The sequence below is a fragment of the Haliotis rufescens genome, unplaced genomic scaffold (assembly GCF_023055435.1).
Source record: "Haliotis rufescens isolate VD_foot unplaced genomic scaffold, xgHalRufe1.0.p SCAF_13, whole genome shotgun sequence".
Taxonomy (NCBI): Eukaryota; Metazoa; Mollusca; class Gastropoda; order Lepetellida; family Haliotidae; genus Haliotis; species Haliotis rufescens.
Window position 1 is genome coordinate 26,238,740 of NW_025963813.1, and position 22,073 is coordinate 26,260,812.

General features: G+C 44.5%; 1 protein-coding gene across 3 annotated transcripts in view; it reads right to left on the reverse strand.

Annotated features, from left to right (window-relative positions):
- The window catches only part of LOC124110769 (serine/threonine-protein kinase mTOR-like), a 115,206-nt gene that overhangs the window by 89,548 nt on the left and 3,585 nt on the right, over nucleotides 1–22,073 (reverse strand). For all 3 annotated transcript variants that reach the window (XR_007220412.1, XM_048394351.1, XM_048394352.1), the window contains exons 5-12: nucleotides 19,042–19,140; nucleotides 18,772–18,906; nucleotides 18,516–18,578; nucleotides 17,848–18,018; nucleotides 7,353–7,465; nucleotides 6,762–6,941; nucleotides 2,800–2,928; nucleotides 2,017–2,180 (exon numbers count right to left, since the gene is read on the reverse strand). Coding sequence is in view for 2 of the 3 variants with exons in the window: in XM_048394351.1 (XP_048250308.1) it covers nucleotides 2,017–2,180; nucleotides 2,800–2,928; nucleotides 6,762–6,941; nucleotides 7,353–7,465; nucleotides 17,848–18,018; nucleotides 18,516–18,578; nucleotides 18,772–18,906; nucleotides 19,042–19,140 (1,054 nt within the window). In the remaining variant the exon portion in view is untranslated. The remainder of the gene's footprint in view (nucleotides 1–2,016; nucleotides 2,181–2,799; nucleotides 2,929–6,761; nucleotides 6,942–7,352; nucleotides 7,466–17,847; nucleotides 18,019–18,515; nucleotides 18,579–18,771; nucleotides 18,907–19,041; nucleotides 19,141–22,073) is intronic.

Consider the following 22,073-nt stretch of genomic DNA (forward strand, 5'->3'; position numbering starts at 1 on the left):
AGCCATTATGACTTGTTGTGTGATATTTGCTATCACAGCTGAAGTAATAGCAGGCGTTAGCAAAGTATCTTGTGTAAAAAAGGTAGGCTGCGTGAAGGTAGTTGGCAGTGTAAACGTTGAAGGCTGCACGAAGGCGGGAGCCATTTGTGACCAACTCGTGTTATTCTGGGACAAGCCGAATAGCGACTCGTGCCCTTCTCATGGCCATTTTTGCGACCGGGTTCCGTCTTAGCGCAAACGGGCATACCTAAAACAATTGTCAACTTGTTGCGTAATGGTTCACATATAATTTCCCCATGTATTATATATATTTCAGATGCAATTTAAAGCACAAACGGACGTGCGGAATTATACAGTATGATTGAACACATTTAACTGTGTCTTGGGTATATTTTTAGATGCAAGACATATGTAAAATTAAAAATTATTTCTTTGACGAGAACTTAAAATTATACGCACATTCTGATTGGTTTGTCGTATTTTCGCACATAACATTCATCGATAGGGAGGCGAGTCTTCTTGCAGGTTACGGAAAGGGGCGAGTGGTGACGAATTGGCGGGAGCCTGCGTGAACGCTGGCGTCTGTCTATACTCTTGTTGATTAATAGGCTGCGTGCAGGCTGACGCCTGCGCGAAGGTAGAGGATTGCATAATTATTGTGTTGGGCTGCACGAAGGCCGGTATCTGCGCGAAGGTCTGAGGCTGATTGAGGTTTGTATCGGTTGTATTTGTAGCCTTATTGGATGACACTGCGGGCTGCGCGAACCTCTGGGGTTGTGTGGACGTAATTGTCTGCGTGCAGGCTTTCTTCTGGCTAGAAGAAACAGCTGATTTTCTTGAAATCCCCTTCGTGACTACGGATGAAGTCCGTGGTTTTGTAGAGGAATAACCTCTGCAAAAACATGCTCTCTCCTAGGGGAAGACGGCTTCAAAGTAGATGATGCAGCACTCTTTTTCTTAGCTAGATGTTGTAGATTGATCGCCTGACTGAAACTTTCAGTAGGTTTATTCTTAGACCCTCTAGACTTTTTACTGGTAGACGAGGAAGTAAGATGGGGGGGGGGGTGACTGCATCATATTCAGCGGGAGTTACTTGAATAATATCAAATTCGAATTCCTCTGACAAAGGGCAGGGCGTAGCTTCTCGCCTCTTCTTACTTTTAGCCGTCTCCGTGGATGATAACGAGCGTGATGACTCACGTCATTTCCAATCCATCTTTTTCCTCTGCACTGCAAAAAGATAATTACTAAATTCTTCCTTCCCCAAGGGGCGCAGAATTTGCATCTATTCTCTGCAGTGCAGTTCTGTACTGTGCAGCTGGTACAGGTTGGATGGGGTCCGAATCTGAAACACGTAATTTACATCGGTTTCATGTTTTTATAACGCCGATAGGGGCTGCATTTGAGTCCAATTACGAAAAAATTCTAATGCCAAATATATAAAATAATCGTTAGATATGATGTATAGAATACCACAGAAGATAATCCAAGCAAAAGATTTTGTTAAAAAGGATGAATTTTTATGGAAAGCTTGGATTATGATGCACAGAAAAAAATTCCAGCTGCCAAGATGGCGCGAAAAAGAGAGTGTGATGAGTTACTGGGCTTGGTCACATGGTTCTGGTGCGCATGCGGGGAATTAGGGTGCGTTTGGGTGAGCTGTTTTCGCAGTTCTTTGGGAACAGCACAGGAAGTTTCCACTACCTATTCGGAAGAGAGAGAGATAAGCAATAAGTATGAGTCAGGATAAGATAAAATATTTGGTTTGCCCAGGGGATGCAACTCTGCACCCCCAAATTACAGCGTCTTAGATGACTGGGCCACCCATGGCCCCTGGGAGCAATAAGCCATACATTCTGGGAATGACAACACACTTTTAGGCAGGTCGGCCATGTACTACAACTTCTTGAGTGGGTTAACAATGCAAACACCCTCACTCCTGTAGATAAGTACACAAACATCCCACTGTTCAACTGACCAATGTTACTGTCACTGAATGTTTCTCATGTTATTTACCTGATGGAGGAAGAGCAGACGAAGGACTCTTTGGTGCTCCAGGGTGTTTGAGGGGCCGTCCCATCAAGATAAGAGAGAGGTTTTTGAGGAGGCCATCTTGAATGTCTTTCTTGAGCTGTGGGATCTGTGTGGCAAGGTCCCTCAGTGCAGCAGTCAGAGCAGGGCTGCAGCAACAGAAAGTCACCATGGGTAAAGGGTTGGATGGCTGTACGATGTTCACAGAACTAACACATTGTTTACACATACCGTATTCGACGTAATAAGCGCCCAGGGCGCTCTCAAAATTAGAAATAGGGGGATCCTATTAGAATACTATTTTGGTGAAAAAAAACAGTCGAAAGATAAATTTCGTGGTTTGTACTGACAGCCTGAAATGTTTATATACGAGAGATACATTTTTTGGAATTTAATTGCCCATAATTAAGGGTGCATATATAACAAACGAGTGCGTATTATATGCGAATAAATAAGTGTTGTGTACATTGATCAATCAGAAGGGGTGCTAATTGGGATTGTTCACTAGCCAATATATTAGCAAATATCGCTGTGGGCGCTTATTAGAGTGGGGCGCTTATTACGTCGAATACGGTATGTTAAAAAGCATAAAATCTAATCAAACATCATAAATTACTGAAGTTGAACTATTTGTCAAACATCTAAACAACATTTTGTTAGAATAGCATGAATTATTTGTTCTCAAGCCAACATGATATTTCAAAAGACAATAAAGAGTTTAGTCTTATTTCCCCAACTGTGACCTTGCTGAGATCCATATCCCCCTACCTCAAGCCTGTGGCCAGCATGGAGTCAAGGAGTTCTCGGATGTCTCGGGTCATCTGGGGGCCCATGGCCTTGGCCAGCATGCTGATACAGGTGAACACAGCAGGGTCCACCACGAAATTCCGATGCTTCCTGAGACAGGTTACAAACAAAAATCATAGCAGCTTCTTTCTGATCAAACAATTTCAGAACCAAGTGGGCTAACAATATTGTTTCAAATTTGGTCCCCGATTCCATGACTTTTGACAAGGTGGTGATGATTGAGGGTGATTTCTTTTCTGAGAGAAGACCGCCTCCGTGTCTAATGGTACAGTGTCTGTCCGTAGAGGAGTAGGTCAGGAGCTTGATCCCCGGCCACGTGATACCAAAAGACATTAAGATATGGTACTTGTTGTTACCCTGCCTGGCATTAAGGGGCTAAAACAAGGACTGGTTGGCTTGGAGTCAGTATACTGTGTCTGAGTGGGGTATTCATGTTAAACTGTGGCATGGTGTCTCAGTGTGCTAGCACTATAAAATCTGCATTAGTCTTGACAAGTACAAGCAGCCACCCACCCCACTCCACCCCACCCCACCCATCTTCTCGAGGCAAGTGAGTTAACTGACTACAAAAGTCCAGTTTCCACCTGGCTGGTATTATGGAGTTACATTTTGGCTGGACTAACGAGTCTTTGCATAGTCCAATCAAAATCGCATGACTAAATTGAATTCCGGTTTGTAAACTGTCATACTAATCTCGGTCTATTGCAGGATTTGCAAAGCATGTGCACCACTAACTCATTGTAAACATATATTTTCTAAATCTTTTCATGTTTTTAATCAAGGCGCTCACGTGATTTTCTGCACTTCGCGATGCCAGACTCGTTTATTCACAATACAGATTGTTGATCAGATCGTCTTGACTGGGTGCCGCCATTTTGTTAGAGGTGAGGTGAAATGGGGTTTAACGTCGCGTCCAAGAATAATGGGTTTTTCAGATTAAAAACGATGTTTTATTGGTCTGTTTTCTGTCGTACAAATGGGTATCTCTCATACCCTCACGTCTAGTCGCACGTTTAAAAGGAAGCCAGAAGCTGGAATGTAAACATTAAACTTGTTTCCGTCCGGTTGCACACGCACCGCCCTATGACATGTCACAAATCTTGAAGAATAAGCCATCAAGCAGGACTGTGGGGATGGCTGGGTGGGAACATACGACTGAAAACAGACCAATAAAACATCGTTTTTAATCTGAAAACCCCATGTTTTAGTCTGTTTTCAGTCGTACAAATGGGTTGAATTCGACGGAACGTTGAAAGGAGGGTCGGGAAAGTAATCAGGCAGTGACCTCTTCCACGTCGAATGTACCAAGTTCCTCACCCCTGTAGTGACAATAGAACTCCAACAACGGTGATGGCGGGGGAAGGGACCTCACTTCCTCCCCCGCTGGCTCTTTCCCCCTCTGGGATACTTGGAAAAGGAGACCTGGCGACCTTTCCTGTCCGAATCTATCTTGCAGGTTGGCTGTCGAGACACGTCCACATTCTCGTTTCGGTAACGTCGTCGTGGGGTGTTCGAAACCTGTCTGGACAGGTTGTGTGAAGACGAAATGATGATGTCACGCTCGGCCTCCCTGGAGTACTTGTCCAGAACTTCGTTGGTACGACCGTCAAACAACTGTTGCGATGACCACGGGGCCCGTAAGAGTGACCTGCCATGACGATCAGGTAGGTCAGTGCAGTCGATGTAACCGCGGCGACGTGCCGTAGTAATCTGGACTGGGCGAGGACTTCTGAGATCCACCGTTGCATACAGGTGAGGACCGATGGCACCGTCCTGTCGTCCCAGTCCTGGGGTTCTTTCTCCTCAAAGTCCACTGAGAGGGCCTAAATTGCTGTCCACAGCATAGCAAGCGGTTGTAGCTGGTGACGAACAGCAGTGTCCATGGATTCCAAATGCCTGTCTTCTACTAGAATCTTGGAGGGCGCTGGTTTCTTGAAGAGTAGCCCCCAATCCAAGTCTCTAGTCATGGGTGACGAAAACGGCATGCCATAAATCGGGTAACGAGATCGACCAGGCAGCTTGCAGAAACTCTGCCCAGGCAGAGCAGAGGCAAAGTTCTAGTCCATATCTTGAGCCATGGCTCTGAAGGCATCGGGAGGAGAAAACTGAAGAGACTGTGGTGTATCTCCGACCTTAAAGCCCGCACGCGTCGGTTTGTCATCATCTTGTGATAACTCAGGCAGAAAGTTAGATAGCCAAGCAAACAACTCAATGACTTTGGGAGGCCTAGGAGGGCTGTCGTCACAATCCATCGTCGAAGTCGATTGTGGAGGCGTAGATGAAGGAGCTGGTGTACTGGTTGACGGTCCATAGACCCCCGACGCAGTCGAATCCTTCGATGAACGCCCTCGTGTCGTGTACTGTCTCTCGACGAGGCACTCGACCTGTTGTCCCGACTTGAATGGGAACGACTTCTGTGTCCACTGTTGTCCTGCACGACGACCCTATCGTCATTGGTAGAACGAGATACGGACTGACTGGGGACCGTAGTCACCTCATGGTCCTCGTCACCACCCGGGCCCGTCGTAACTGGGGAGGCTGAGTGACGCTCTCGATCAACCGATTGAGGAAGATCAGTTGTGCGGGTAGTATCATCAGCAGGCGAACGGTCACGTGGCTTGTCAAAAACAGAAGTTGACTGAGGCGGGTCTTTATCAACTGATTTCTTGGGTGTGGCCGACTCGCCACCCCCAGGGCCGGATGTGGAGGGTGCAGAGTCCAAGGATCCACCCGATGACCTTCTCTGCTTGTAGCGCTGGTCAGCAGCCCACTTCGCCAATGCACGAAGATACAAGTTAAAGTTAATAGAAGACAAGTGCTCACATTCTTTACAACGTTTATCCCACGAACACGTTGAAAACCCGTCCTTAATGATGCAGGAAGGACAATACTTGTGATGGTCTACTTTAGAGAGTTTTCTTTGACACGAGGCACAAATGCCCGACATGTTGCGACGTGTATAATCAAGTCAAACAGTGAAACACGTGTTGAACGCAAACAATGGATTACCAAGGATTACATTCCAGGAGTCTACAGGTAAGACATATTTAATATTATTATTACTTTATTAGAACAACAACTGTAGACAAGCAATAAGTACTAGTAGAATACAAACTAGCAGTCTACCGCGAAAGACTTTCTCGAGCGACCAGCTCAGAGGCGCGCTGAGAGATTTGTGACATGTCATAGGGAGGTGCGTGCGCAACCGGACGGAAACAAGTTTAATGTTTGCATACCAGCTTCTGGCTTCCTTTTAAACGTGCGACTAGACGTGAGGGTATGAGAGATACCCATTTGTACGACTGAAAACAGACTTAAACTTGCACTTACATAGTGACGTGCATGTATGTGTATATGTTTGTGTGGCTGCTTGTACTAGACCAGACTGATGCCGATTTATAGTGCTAGCACACTGAGATACCATGCCGCAGTTTAACTCCGAGCCGACCAGTCCTTGTTTTAGGCTCTTAATGCCGAGCGCCAGACAGGGTAACAACAAGTACCATATCTTAATGTCTTTTGGTATCACTTGGCTGGGGATCAAACTCCTGACCTTCTCCTCTACGGATAATAGCCACTGGTGGAGCTCCGATCGAGCCAAGGAATTCCAGCCTTGTTTGGCAAGGGTTGAAACTGGACTTTTGAAGTCAGTTAACACTCTTGCCTCGGGAAGATGCACCCCACCCCACACACACACATTACTCAAGTGCAATATTAGCAGCATTTAACCCCATCTCACCTCACCTCACATTCTTCTGAGAGAAAAGAGTTTGCAAACTGAGGAGATGAATCATCCTCTTTCGTGTTAAAACAAATGATGATGTGTGATGACTATTTTCTTCATGATACACATGTAGGAAACTGGTACAAAGTTTATCAACAGTTAAAATGTGCTGGGAAGGGACATATTTGGTTGATCTTACTTTGCGGAGTAATCTTTTGGTGGGAGAGACGCTCTGATGACCTCCATGATGCGAGACAGGTGTTGGCTGATCTCCCCCTGCACCGAGATAGCAAGAAGCCCAACAGCCTGGAAGGCTTGCGTGCGGTCCCGCTCACGTTTCAACGTCCCCAGCAGGAAGTTGATGGTGTCTTGTAAATATCTGGTAAACAGCATCTAGGGTTAAGTGAGGTTCTCTTAAATATTTAAGTAAGCATAGGTAACTTCTATCTACGTAATGCCTTGCCATGAGCAGGCTGCAGTTTCAGATAGTGTGTAGAATACTAACCCGGGAAGATCCGGCGTAAAATAGGTCTTCAGCAACCTATGCTTGCTATAAAAGAAGATTGTGCTTGTCGTAAGAGGCGACTAACAGGATCGGGTGGTCAGGCTCATTGACTTGGTTGCTGCATCTCATCCTATCATAATTGTGTGGATCGATGCTCATGTTGTCAATCACTGAACTTTCTCTGGTCCAGGCTGATTATTTACAGACCACCGTCATAAGGCTGAAATATTGCTGAGTGTGGTGTTAAACAACAAACAAGCAAACAAACAAACAACTAATACTCACGTTTTAGAGAAGAATTGTGAGTTGAATGCTGCCAATCGTGGCAGGACCATGAGAAGAGACTGCTGTACATAGACACTGCGACTCGTCCGGTGCTTCAATATCAGGTGACATACCTGCAGGAAAACAAGTTACTATCGTTACTGTCCAAGGATACCTTATGACAGTTTTAAAAGTTTTCATTCCAGGACACATTATTGCAAAAAACTACATGAATTTGGATATTCATGATATTAGTATACCTATCCTACACATTGCAATTTCCTTCTCGACTTCGATCCTATAACCCCAAACCCAAAACATGCATCTTCCTCCTCTGGGCCGTCCCCAGCCCTTGGATTCCAACAAGAGTTATCTGTCCCTGATCCCTTAACTGTCTCTGCATCAGCGCTTCGCTTGAACATCAGACGGGGGATGGACGTTGTGTCAGGATAAGAAATAATCTACATGAATTTGGATATTCATGTTATTAATATAGATATTACATTAGACTGAGGCCCTCCCGTCCGACCTCTGTCTGAAGTGCTGATGAGAAGACTGTGAAGGGATCAGGGGCAGATAACTCCTGCTGCTCAGGGCGCCCTAGAGGAGGAAGAAGCATTTGTGGGGTTTGAGGTTTGGGGTTAAAGGATCAAAGTCCAGAAGGAAATTGCAATGTGGATAACAAATAATCATCATTCACATCAACTGATTGTGAAATGTCTTGAAAATAGTGAAACACAAATCAAACTTCCAATTTGATGACAGTAGTACTTGTAATAGTACAGTACAGTCAATATTGCTTATGACATCATTACATTAACACATGATAGAGTGGATGTGTATTGTTCAATATCAAAGTAAGCAATGTTCCAGTGACATGAAATATACCAACACAACTCAAACGAGTGTTTATATATTTAATTTCAAAAGACACAAGGGTGAGATTCTATTTATCATCCAAAATCATTCTTCCAACTTTTTCAGTTTGGAAACAGTCACAAGCAGGCTAAAGAGTACAGCTAACCAGTTCAGTGGCAGAGTGATTAGTGCCAAAAGTTATGTTTTAGTCTGTTTTCAGTCGTACAATTGGGTATCTCATACCTCTAGTCGCACGTTAAAAGGAAGCCAGAAGCTGGAATGTAAACAATAAACTTGTTTCCGTCCGGTTGCGCACGCACCTCCCGATGACATGCCACAAATCTCTCAGCGCGCCTCTGAGCTGGTCGCTCGAGAAGGACTATCGCGATAGACTGCTAGTTTGTATTCTACTAGTACTTATCGTGTGTCTACAGTAATAATAAAATGTCTTACCTGTAGACTCCTGGAATGTAATCCTTGGTAATCCATTGTTTGGGTTCAACAGGTGTTTCACTGTTTGCCTTGATTATACACGTGGCAACATGTCGGGGCTTTTCTGCCTCGTGTCAAAGTATACTGTCTAAAGTAGATCCTCACAAGTATTGTCCTTCCTGCATAATTAAGGACGGATTTTCAACGTGTTCGTGGGATAACCGTAAAGAATGTGATCACTTTAATTGGTATCTTCGTGCGTTGGCGAAGCGGGCTACTGACCAGCGCTACAAGCAAAGTAGGTCATCGGGTGGATCCCTGGACTCTGCAGCCTCTACATCTGGCTCTGGGGGTGGCGCGTCGGCCACTCCCAAGAAATCAGTTGATAACGACCCGCCCCAGTCAACTATGTTTTCGACAAGACACGTGACCGTTCGCCTGCTGATGATACTACCCGCACGACAGATCTTCGTCAATCGGTTGATCGAGAGCGTCACTCAGCCACCCCCGTTACGACGGGACCGGCTCGTGACGAGGACCATGAGGGGACTACGGTCCCCAGTCGGTCCGTCTCTCGTCCTACCAACGACGATAGGTCGACAGTGAACACGGATCCCACTCTACAAGTCGTTCCCGCCCCGGGACGACAGGTCGAGTGCCTCGTCGAGAGACAGTAAACGACACGAGGACGTTCGTCGCCTTCGAGGTCGTCGGGAGTTCGATTCGGACGACAACTACGATGGGGATCGTAGTACTTCTACAGTTAGAGATCGTAGCCCTCGTCCCCACGGGGACGTGCCACGCTCTCCAAGGGAGTTTTTGGGAGATCAGCGTCCTAGAGATTATGATCGATCGTCACCCTCGTCTCACTTTCATATCAACCCGGCTTTGATAGGCCAGATGACGGCGGCAGTACTCGCCTTGACAGCGTCGACCGAGAAGGGTTCGACTACGTCGGAGGTCCATGGACGATCGTCCTGTACACCGGTTCCTTCATCTACGCCTACACAATCGACGTCGACGATGGATTGTGACGACAGCGTCGTAGAGATAATGACCGATCGACACCCTCGTCTCACTTTCATATCGACCCGGCTTTGATAGCCCAGATCACGACGGCGGTACTCGCCTCGACGGCGTCGACCAAGAAGGATTCGACTACGTCGGGGGTCCATGGACCATCGACCAGTACACCAGTACCTTCATCTACATCCACACAATCGACGTCTCCTCCCGATGTCTTCAGAGCCATGGCTCACAATATGGACCAGAACTTGCCTCTGCTCTGCCGGGGCAGAGGTTCAGCAAACCACCTGTTCGATTGCGTTACCCGATCTCTGGCATGCCGTTTTCGTCACTCATGAGTAGGGACTTGGATTGGGGGCTACTCTTCAAGAAACCAGCGCCCTCCAAGATTCTTGTAGTAGACAGGCATTGGGGATCCATGGACACTGCTGTTCGTCTCCAGCTACAACCGCTTGCTATGCTGTCGACAGCGAGCCAGCGGGGGAGGTCGTGAGGTCCCGTCGTCGGAGTCTACTACCTTTAGACGAGCTACCGGTAGGGGGAAGACTTCATTACACGGATCATGAAGACGGTCGTAGAATGGCTCCATCGGCAGGCGATCAGGGTCGCCTTCTACCTAGACGAGCCGTCTCTTACGGGCGAGAGGCTCACTAAAATACTGGAATTGCAGAAAATTCTACGTGCCTTCATGGTTGAAGATGAGTCACATTAATTCCAAATGCCGGCCTGGGACCTCGATATCGTTCTGTGCTACCTGTCTAGTTAGATTTATGAGCCTCTCGATCAGGTCGCCTTCGACATTGTCTCAGACAAGAAGTATTGCTCGTATTTTTTAGTAACCTTGTATACTGCGAGTTGCTCTGTAACTAAATTATGCGCCGACCACACTTCGATCGCAGTTGTCCTGTCGCATCGATAATTAGTAGTGTGTCGAAGAGCATTAAACATGCTGTTGTAGTTACCTTGCCTACGACGAGTCTTTCTGTAACTACATTATAAGCCGACCACGCTTCGATCGCAACTCAACTGACGTGTGCAGTTGTCCTGTCGCATCGATACTTACTTGTGGGTCGAAGAGCCTTAAACATGCTGTTTTAGTTACCTTGTATACTGCGAGTTGCTCTGTAACTAAACTATACATCGACCACTCTTCGATCGCAATTCAACGGCCGTGTGCTGTTGTCCTGTCGCATCGATACTTACTTGTTAGTCGAAGAGCATTAAACATGCTGTTTTAGTTACCTTGGATACGACGAGTCGTTCTGAAACTGAATTATATGCCGTCCACACTTCGAACGCAATTCAACTGTCGTGTGCAGTTGCCTTGTCGCATCGCTACTTACTTGTGGGTCGAAGAGCATTAAACATGCTGTTTTAGTTACCTTGTATACTGCGAGTTGCTCGGTAACTAAACTATACGTCGACCACATCGATCGCAGTTCAACTGACGCGTGCAGTTGTCCTGTCGCATCGATAATTAGTTGTGTGTCGATGAGCGTTAACCATGCTGTGGGTTCGTGATAAACAATTTGTCTCGTCCGTGCATCTGGTCGAATGTTCTATTGTCACTACAGGGGTAAGAATCTTGGTACATTCGACGTGAAAGAGGTCACCTCCTGATTACTTTCCCGACCCTCCTTCCAGTGTTCCGTCGAATTCTACCCAATTGTACGACTGAAAACAGACTAAAACATTGGTTTTTCAGATTAAAAACGATGTTTTATTGGTCTGTGTTCAGTCGTATGTTCCCTCCCAGCCATCCCCACAGGGAAGTAATCCAGTCCAGTCCTGCTTGATGGCTTATTCTTCGAGATTTGTGGCATGTCATCGGGAGGTGCGTGCGCAACCGGACGGAAACAAGTTTATTGTTTACATTCCAGCTTCTGGCTTCCTTTTAATGTGCGACTAGAGGTATGAGATACCCAATTGTACGACTGAAAACAGACCAATAAAAATGTATTTTTTAGAGTAAAAATATCATTTATACTTATCCTGACTCACACTTATTGCTTATCTCTCTCTCTTCCGAATAGGTAGTGGGAAATTCCTGTGCTGTTCCCAAAGAACAGAGAATACAGCTCACCCAAACACACCCTAATTCCACCCATGCGCACTGGAACCATGTGACTAAGCCCAGTAACTCATCACTCTCTCTTATTTCCTACTTAATGGTCGGAACACATCAGTGGAAAGAGGGAAGGCCGGGAGGGTACTCATTCGTATGAGTCAGGATAAGTATAAATGATATTTTTACTCTAAAAAATACATATTTTATCTTATCCTGACTCATACTTATTGCTTGAATCTCACAGTAGGTGGTCGGTTCAACCTGTATGTGTGATTAACGTCGATCTGTTCTATAAACCCCATAGGAACGTTGTTAATCGTCTGTGTAAATTCTTAATTGGGGACCACCTTCCTTTTTTGTGAGCAGCAAAATGGAAGTAAATCGTATAGATTTGTGGATTTATAAGGTTTCTAAGATAAATCTTGTTCACCTTAAATGATTCAAGTGTTAAGAGAAGAGCAATAATCTTAACACAATCATTTCTCACTCATGTGCTGAATTACATAGTAAAACAGGGGGCATGGACTCTCAGTCGTTGGTTATGGAACAGTAACCTGACGTCAACAAGTCTACGTGATATTGGGTGAGTGTGATCTTCTAATGTCGTCTGGTAGGATTCGTGAGTTGTTGTGCAACAACTAATGGTCTGAATTGGTGAATACCAGCTAAGTCTTCTGTAGCAAGGTCTCTGAGGTAGTGATTGGCGAAAACTGTATCTGATTTCCAGAAACAGCCTTCCATAATAGTTGTTATGGAGCAGTTGCCGTGAAGTGCCAAAGTTGAGGCTAAGGCTCTTACTTCGTGCGGGTTGGAGGCTGAAGGGGGGTCCAATCCCGCTGCTCTGTATGCTCTGAGAATAACAGCTCTCATCCAAAATGAGATAGTTGTTCTGGATACCTCTGTGTGTGTATTCCTTAATAAAGGAATAAATAGTCTCTTAAAACCTTGTCTTCTAGGTTTAGACTTTTGTAGGTATAATCTTAAGGCTCTGACTGGGCATAGTGATAAATCCTCTGTATCCTCTGCACCAAGGACGGAGGAAAGAGCCGGAATGTGGAATTGTCTGTCTGGTTGGCCTGGTAACTGGTTCTTTGCAATAAAGTACCATCTTAAGCCAAGGTACGCTGATGAGTTGTTACCACTGTCAAATGTGATGCGATTGAAGTCTATCGCGTGGATTTCAGACATTCTGGCTGCCGTAGCTAATGCCAGAAGAAATAGGGTTTTCTGCGTCAGGTGTTCAAAGTTGGCCTGTTGGAGCGGTTCGCATCACTGGTTAGGTGTTGTAGCACTATATTTAGGTCCCATGCTGGGGCTCTAAATCTTTTCTGTTGGTCCTCAAGTCTGAAGGATCTGAGTAGGGCTATCAGCTTGGGAACTTTAGTTACTAAAGTTTTATCCTGTTAGCCATTGTCAGTACAGAACTGATAGCGGCCAAATAAATGCCCAGTGTCGAACCTTTAAGATTCCTTGTACTTCGTAAGTGACATAGGTAATCTGCTACTTGTGGTATAGTAGCTTTGGCTGCAGAAAAACCCTTGGATGTTGCAAACTGGTCAAAACTTTTCCATTTATCATCATAGAGATTCCTCGTTGATCTACGAAGTGCTAAGGAGACTGCCTTAGCTGCTCTTATGGAATATCCTCTTTTAACGAGACTGCTCTTGATATGCTCCATACCTGAAGTTCGTAAAGATCTGGTCTTGGATGGACCTGATTGGAGTGAGGATGTAGCAGTAGATTTGGCCAGTTTGGAAGTTTTAACATTGGATTCCCTGCTAGTTCGACGAGATCTGGAAACCACGTTCTCGCCGGCCAGTAAGGCGCTACCAAAAGCAGTTGTAGGCTGCTCGTGTCTAGCATCTTTTGTAATATCTGTGGTATCACGGCTGGTGGAGGAAACGCGTACGCATTTAGTCCCTCCCATGTTATTGACAGAGCATCGACTGACCAAGCTAGTGGGTCTGGCACTGGTGATACAAACGTTGTTATCTGATTGTTGAATCTGGTTGCAAATAGGTCTATCAGTGGGCAACCTTTCTCTTTTACAGCCAGTTGGAATGCTTCTGGGTGTAGCTTCCATTCTGTCGGTGATGATTTGGCTGGCCTGGATAAGGCGTCTGCTAAGACATTTGCCACTCCTGGTATATGTCTTGCCTTTATTGTTAAGTTCAGATTGTCTACTAGCTCGTAAAGTTGAAATGTCAACTTCAGGAGGGTCTCCGATTTTGTCGTGCCTTGAAGGTTTATATTGTATGCCACAGTTGAATTGTCTGTTCTGATCATCAGACGTTGGTTTCTTAACTGTGGGGCCCAGTGAAATATTGCACGGATTACTGCCTCGTATTCCAGATAATTGATGTGGTAGAGCTTTTCTGCTTCTAACCATAGGTCTGCTGTTACTTCTCCGTTGAAGTGAGCTCCCCAACCTTGAAGTGAGGTGTCCACGAATTAGTGGTTGTTGTAATCCGGCTCGTTTAAACAAGTTCCTGCGCAAACGTTCGATTTCACTGTCCACCATAAGAGGTGTTTCCTCAAAGTTTGTGGTAGTTGCAGTTTTAAATCCTGATACTCTAGGTATGGATTTAGAAATCTCTGAATAGGGTGTAAGTGTAGTCTGCCTCGGACCGTCCATGCTTGGGCTGACGTGAGTAAGCCTAATATCACTTGCCATTCGTTGACTGAGATTTTCTTGTAAATTGCTGTTGGCAAACAAGTCTTGATTTTTATCCACCAATCTTCTGGTACCATTATTAGGTTCTGATTGGTTAGAAATCTGATCCCCAGAAATTTGAGGTCCTGAGATGGTTGTAGATCGGACTTCTGAAAATTTATTAACCAACCCAGTTGTGTTAATAATTTCAGGGTGAAATTCAGTTGTAGTCTGAGTACCTCTGTTGATTGATGGGCTTGTATCCCGTCGTCTAGGTAAAAAGCACAACGAATTCCCTTGTTGCGAAGAAATGACACAATTGGTTTGGTCACTCGTGTAAATAGCCACGGGGCCGTGCAAATTCCAAAGGACAGGACCGCCCACTGGTAATGTTGTCCTTTGAAGAGGAAACGTAAATATTTCCTGAAAGTCCGTTTTATGGGAATGTGTAGGTAAGCATCCTGTAGATCGATGCTTGCGAGAAAGTCGTGCTGTCTTATCATCTGCTTTAGTTGTGGTAAATGGATCATTCTGAACTTCTCCGGTTCTGGGAGGTATTTCTTGTTGAATTTCCTCATGTTGTAAATCAAACGAAACTTTTCGTTTGAATTCTTCTTGGGAACCAGAAAGATCGGTGAGTAGAAACCTGGCGTTAGTAATTCTGGTTGAATTTTTTCGACTGCGCCCTTGTTGAGAAGTGAATTGATTGCTTCGGTCAACTTCGGCAAAAGTTCTTTCGGATTTGATTTCCGGTGGCTTGCGAGATAACGGGGGTTTCTTGACTAAAGTCGGAGCGTAGCCTTTTCTTAGAATGTTGGAACAAATTCGTCTCCTAGAATGTCCCAATTCATCCAAAATCTTGCCAATCTTCCGCCTACTGGGGAATGCTGTACATAAACGGCTGGGGGGGGAAGTTCCCAGTCGTTCATCAGCCCATCTTCACCGGTAATTGCGGGATCCCCTCGATCCGCGGTCGCGACCGGCATCACGTGACGTGTCATGTGACTTGCGAAAGGCAGATGATTTCCCGGCTCTGTAGTTGTACGAGCGTTTCTCTTTAGCTTTTTGAATGCCCGTGAAACGGCTTTTGAAATGGGTTTTCTGCATGGATTGACGATACATAGAATTCATAGTCTGAACTGACTTGATCAGCATATGATCTTTGGAGTCTTGAAGCACTTCTTTGTTGATTTTCCGTATGTTACCATTAAAAATGGTTGGGGCCTCCCAGGGTTGTCTTAATAATTCTTTGGTATAGGTATCTGACCAATTAGAATTATTTATAAGACCTTGTCGTCGTAGTAGTGTTAAACCTGCCGACACTGAGCTCATATGATCAGAAATAATTTCTTGATTTTTCTTTTGATTGACGAGCGCTGAAAGTAACATTCTTTCACGGTCGTTCTGAGGCTCTTTTAATTCATAGATCATAGCTTCATTCATAGCGCGTGACATCGCTAGTCCAAAGAATGCATGTCTTGTAGTCGTATCAAGTTGTGCAATTTTCTTATCCTCAATGCGATAGGCTTTACTTTTGGAGTCTGACATAAGTGAGTAATCCTCATCAATCTCCGGTGAGCGAAGAAATTGCGACATGGCGTGTATGGGGAATTTCTTAAAATTAAAGCTCGGTGTTGGAAGTCCTTGTGATTTCGTGGCTTTCGCAAAAGAAACATTAAGATTCTCTGCAATGTTGGAGATTGGTTTTATCGGTGGGATGGTTAGTGTGTCTATATCGTCCCCTTTGATACAGTATGTATCAGTGGGAGAAGAATTTCTTGACGGTGATGATATCGGTAGTCTATCTGTAATCCACGCCAATAATTCATGATCCTCATAAATTGAAGGGTAATTTTCCCCCGATGTGTCGTCATCTTGAGGGGGCTAGAACACATCCTCCTCTCGCAGAAGATAGGAGGCGTTAGGATTCGGAGCCGTAAATGAAGGCTGCGACATCTGCGAGCTATTGTGTGAAGAGGTAGTCGACTGCGTGCCAGGTTGTTTACACATTTGTTGTTGCATAGCCATTACAACTTGCTGAGTGATATTTGCTATCATATCTGTGTTAATAGCAGGCGTTGGCAAAGTACCTTGTGTAAAAAAGGTAGGCTGCGTGAAGGTAGTTGGCAGTGTAAACGTTGAAGGCTGCGCGAAGGCGGGAGCCTGCGCGAACGCTGGCGTCTGTGTATACTCTTGTTGATTAATAGCCTGCGCGAAGGTAGGGGATTGCATAATTGTTGTGTTGGGCTGCGCGAAGGCCGGTATCTGCGTGAAGGTCTGAGGCTGATTGAGGTTTATATCGGCTGTATTTGTAGCCTGATTGGATGACACTGCGGGCTGCGCGAGCCTCTGGGGTTGTGCAGACGTAATTGTCTGCGCGCAGGCTTTCTTCTGGCTAGAAGAAACAGCTGATTTTCTTGAAATCCCCTTCGTGACTACGGACGAAGTCTGTGGTTTTGTTGAGGTAATAACCTCTGCAAAAACATGCTCTCTCCTAGGGGAAGACGGCTTCAAAGTAGATGATGCAGCACTCTTTTTCTTAGCTAATTGTTGCAGATTGATCGCCTGACTGAAACTTTCAGTAGGTTTATTCCTAGACCCTCCAGACTTCTTACTGGTAGACGAGGAAGTAAGATGGGGGGGCACTGCATCATCTTCAGCGGGAGTTACTTGAATAATATCAAATTCGAATTCCTCTGACGAAGGGCAGGGCGTAGATTCTCGCCTCTTCTTACTTCTTGCCGTCTCCCTGGATGACAACGAGCGTGATGACTCACGTCGTTTTCGATCCATCTTTTTCCTCTGCACTGCACAAAGATAATTACTAAATTCTTCCTTCCCCAAGGGGGCGCAGAATTTGCATCTATTCTCTGCAGTGCAGTTCTGTACTGTGCAGCTGGTACAGGTTGGATGAGGGTCCGAATCTGAAACACGTAATTTACATCGGTTACATGTTTTCATAACTCAAACGGGGCTGTCTTTAAGTCCAAATAACGAAAAATTCTAATGCCAAATATATAAAATAATCGTTAGATATGATGTATATAATACCACAGAAGATAATCCAAGCAAAAAATTTGTTAAAAGGGTGAATTTTTAAGGAAAGCTTGGATTACGATGCACAGAAAAAATTTCCAGCTGCCAAGATGGCGCGAAAAAGAGAGAGTGATGAGTTACTGGGCTTTGTCACATGGTTCCGGTGCGCATGCGCCGAGTGAGGGTGCGTTTGGGTGAGCTGTTTTCTCTGTTCTTTAGGGAACAGCACAGGACGTTTCCACTACCTATTCGGAAGAGAGAGAGATAAGCAATAAGTATGAGTCAGGATAAGATAAAATCATTGTTTTTAATCTGAAAAACCCATTATAGATGGTCCGCAAAGCCTTGTGATGCAATTTCATTGCGACATTATCTTCTAGGATAGATCGCTTGCCAAAGAGAATCAATAACATAAAATGAAGGTAATCAAAGTGTGTACGAACATTATCAAAGTTTGCAGACATCAGATCCTTGCATGTATGACTCTCGAAGAATGTCGGCTTCTGCTGAGCTGGACGACCTCCAAGACCAAATATCATCAGGGGCGACATCTTCTGCTGCAGCTGCTGAAGTGCGGAGATGCTGCCTTGGGGTTTGGACTTTGAAGACAGCTCCTGGTGATAGCAAGTGATATTATCTCCAACACTACTTCAAAATGGAACTGATTCTTGCTACAACATTTCCATTGGTAACCTTATGAAATATTTTCAAAGAAGGCAAGGTTATTGCTACTAGTACTGAAATATTTGCATGGTACAATTGAAAGAGTAATATGTTTTCTTCGAACTACTTTGGAAAAACTAAATACCAAAGTCAGAAGTTGAGTGAGCATGCTTTAAGCAATATTCCAGCAATATCACGACAGGGACACCAGAATGGGCTTCTCAGATTGTACCCTTGCGGGGAATCGAACCCAGGACTTCAGATGGACAAACTGAAGCTATAACTAGTAAGCAACCCCCCCCCCCCCCCCCGGCCATTCAAACATGGAAATTTTACACATAATCATCAGTTAGTAATAATTGTGGTTTTTCCATTTCAAGATTTAGTTCTTCCAATTGTATTTTTAGAGTAGAAATACAAAAGCCTGGTACACATCCCTCGTGTTTACCTTTACTGTCTTGTCATGGAGGTTCTGCTGATCCGTGATTTCTTCCATCTCCATTCTCTGTCTCTGGAATTACAAAACCATAAAGATACGATAATTGTCAACTGGAAGTCAATTTCAAAGAAGTTATACTTTAACACTGACAACATTAATACAGATGACTTTCATTTTGTCATGATTCAAGGGATTAAACCCCAAAAGTACAAGATTATGACTGGGAACAAAAAACACATTTTCATTGATTTTCAGTGAGAAGTACCTCTCCCTCCACATTGCTGCATCTGAGAAGTTCATTGATGATCAGCAGCGAGCCGTGCGTCCAGTCCTCCCGGGTCATCTTCTTCTCCCGCATCTGGGTCTCGTCAAATGGCTTCTGGGTCTCGTCAAAGCATTGCTGAAACAGAAAAGTACAATGTTGTCTTACATTCTCTACCCTACGTAGCCCAACATCTCCAATTATCTGATTATAAAAAAAACAAAACCTGTATTCTATATGAACAAGGGAAAGGTCGTTGTAATATTGTCTCACCCTGTACCACTGTGACCTCTGAGAATCCTTGGTCTCCCTCTGAGAGGTCACGGTCAAGGCTGCTCTCAGTGCTGCCACAGCACCCTCTCGTATTGATGGCTACAAAATTAGACATTGTGACATTAATAGTAATAAAATCAGAATCAGAAAAATCTTCATCCATGATGTGAAAGATACTAAAACGATAAGCATATTTTTCCTACCATCATAAGAACATAAAATGTATGGATTTGTTTTTAAAGAAAGTTATAAATTGTATATTTTCATTAAATTGCATATTTATATACTTATCCTATCTCACACTATGCATTTCTTCCTTCTTCTTTCGATCCTTTAGTGAAAACATGCTTGAACAAAGTTTCCCTGCTTGCCAGAATGAGCGACCTGAGAGGGAGTTAATGAGGAGAGTCGTGGCGTCCCCAAAAGGCAATATCAGTTGACCTGTACGTAGTTGGAAGGCAGAAGACGAAAGGTTAGTCTGGTACCGATGATCCCAGGAGGTAGGCAGATGGAGGGTTCCCTGTACTGAGGGATTGTCGATCTGAACAAGTGTCAACAGTAGAGAAGCTGCGATTAGTAGAAGAGGGTCGATGTCCATGAGCGTATCAATGTTGATCCGTAGGTCAATCCCGTGGAGGCGTAAAACGAAATCTGTAGTGGGGGTACAGCAGATAATGATGTTGATCAGCATAATGGCCAGATAAGGGTAGATGTGCATGTGATGATATTAATCCCTGGGAGGAGGGTATCCATCCCAGCTGTCATGATGCTCTCCGTAATTGTTGTGTCAATGGTGATCCACGGATAACTGCAGACACTTACGTCGCTGTGAGTCTAAATCGAAGGAACGTGAACTATCCTGGCGTCAATGGTAATCTGAATGGTTAGTAGAAGGAGAGGGATTCCGTCCCAATGTTTGATCTGCTGAATCGGTGCAGTAATCATCCTCAGAAGGGTGGAAATCCTGTCAAGATGGAGCGTTCTGTGACTAATCAATCGTCTTGTCGTTAGGTCATTCTGTGGAACGTTGATCCTGAGAATGTCGATCTCTAAGACATCCATCCCTTGAGTGTTCATCCCGTTAATGTTGATCCGTAGACCTGGAATGTCTATCCCACAAATGGTAGATCCCTAGAAAGGCAATTCCCCAAATATTGTCCCTCAAACAGCATTTTTTCGATAAACGACGACGATCCTTATTCGAGGTGCGTGATCAATCCTGGATTTTTCTTCAAGTTGGAGTAGAAGGCAAACATGCACGTTCTACCCAAGGTGAAGTGGAAACCGCCGATGTTATCTTGGGAGTGACTGTGTCTTGTGATGGGGCAGTCTTTCGTTGAGAACTTGAACCTCACGTGGAGGAGCAGGGGGAACACTGGGAGCTTCCTCAGAGTTGGGAGCATTGAAAACATCTATGGTCCAGTTTGGAAAGGCTGTGACAGTCACAACAAAGATCATGTGGATCGAAAATATTGTACATGTTGAAACAATTGCAAGGAAGCTCTCATCATTACAGTGCGTGACCTATTTGTTTTGGTGGTGACCATGGTGATGCTGGGATGTGTTTGGAAGAAATGTTTTTAGAGGCTGGAAACTTTGTCCAAGCATGTTTCCACATAAGGATCGAAAGAAGAAGGAAGAAATGCATAGTGTGTGAAAGGATAAGTTTAATAATTTATCATGATGAACATCATCTGATCACTCAGTGAATGGGTACCGTATATCGCTGTGTATAAGGCGAGTTTTTCATACCTAAAATGAGGGGGCTAAGAAGGGGGGTCGCCTTATACACGGAGTCAAAGATCTCACATTTTTTTCCACTGGCGATGTCAACCGGCGTCCGATAGCCAGCCCAGCATTTGACAATAAAACTTCGCATTTCGTCCTAAATAACTGTTCCAATAACTATTTCCATACATAAACATGATTTGTATCTCTTTTCCTTGAATAAAGTTTAATAATTTCTGCAAATAAAGTTGAAATGACCCTCGCCTCGATGCAGATTGTCAAACCACCTCACACGGTAAAACAATCAACATCCGTGAGCAGAGAGCCGGAAGTACCGGTAAGCATTTGCATATTGCACATGTGACCTAACATGTGATAACCGGTGAAGCTGAAATCAATTCCCGCTGTTTTTACAGTTGTATTAACAAGTGTTGGAGATGGTGTGTACAAGTGATTGTGGAATATACACGCTGAATGTGAAGCAAACATAAGCCTAGTTAGTTACAACATAGTTAATTGGCGATTAAATTACTCACCATTGTCTCTTATATGTTATTACTTCATAAATGAATTTTATTTTACGGGCACCAATTTGGTGTCGTACCGTGTAAACACAAAATGGCGACGTGTGCTGGAGTTACACACGCGACCTATCATTGTAGAAAAAAAACAACGCAAGATAAACATATTTTTATTGCATATATAAGGTTTGTGTGCGCACTTGTGATGTGTGCGAAATACGCATCAGTCGGAAAGCGCACGTTAAATCTCCAAAGTAACTAACTAACTAACTTGTGATGTCCGTGTGCGAAATACGCTACAGTCGGAAAGCGCACGTTAAATCTTCTATATCAGTCAGACTTGTGATGTGTTTCATTCCCGGTCGCCTTATACACGGAGTATAGGATTTGGGGTTGTTTTTTAAGGCGTGTACAGGGGGGTCGTCTTATACGTGGGGTCGCCTTATACACAGCGATATACGGTACCTGGTTGGATGAAATGGTAATGCAAATGAAAAAATTATATAGCACCTAACATGCAGTTTTATACTCCCAAGGAAGCTGAAAAGGTCATTTGAGTGCACACTAATCTACTGACCATGTTGACTGGGGTTAATGTCACGACACTCGACATTAGTCCAATCAATAGTCAGTGGATTCGCAGCTTCCTGGATATTATAAAACACAAACTGCATTTTAGGAAGAGGCCATAAAATGCCTGAGTCTCGTGATGTGACTTGAACCATGGACTATTCTCATCTGTGGTCGGACACCTTACATGACCAAGCCGACTAAATATATGTC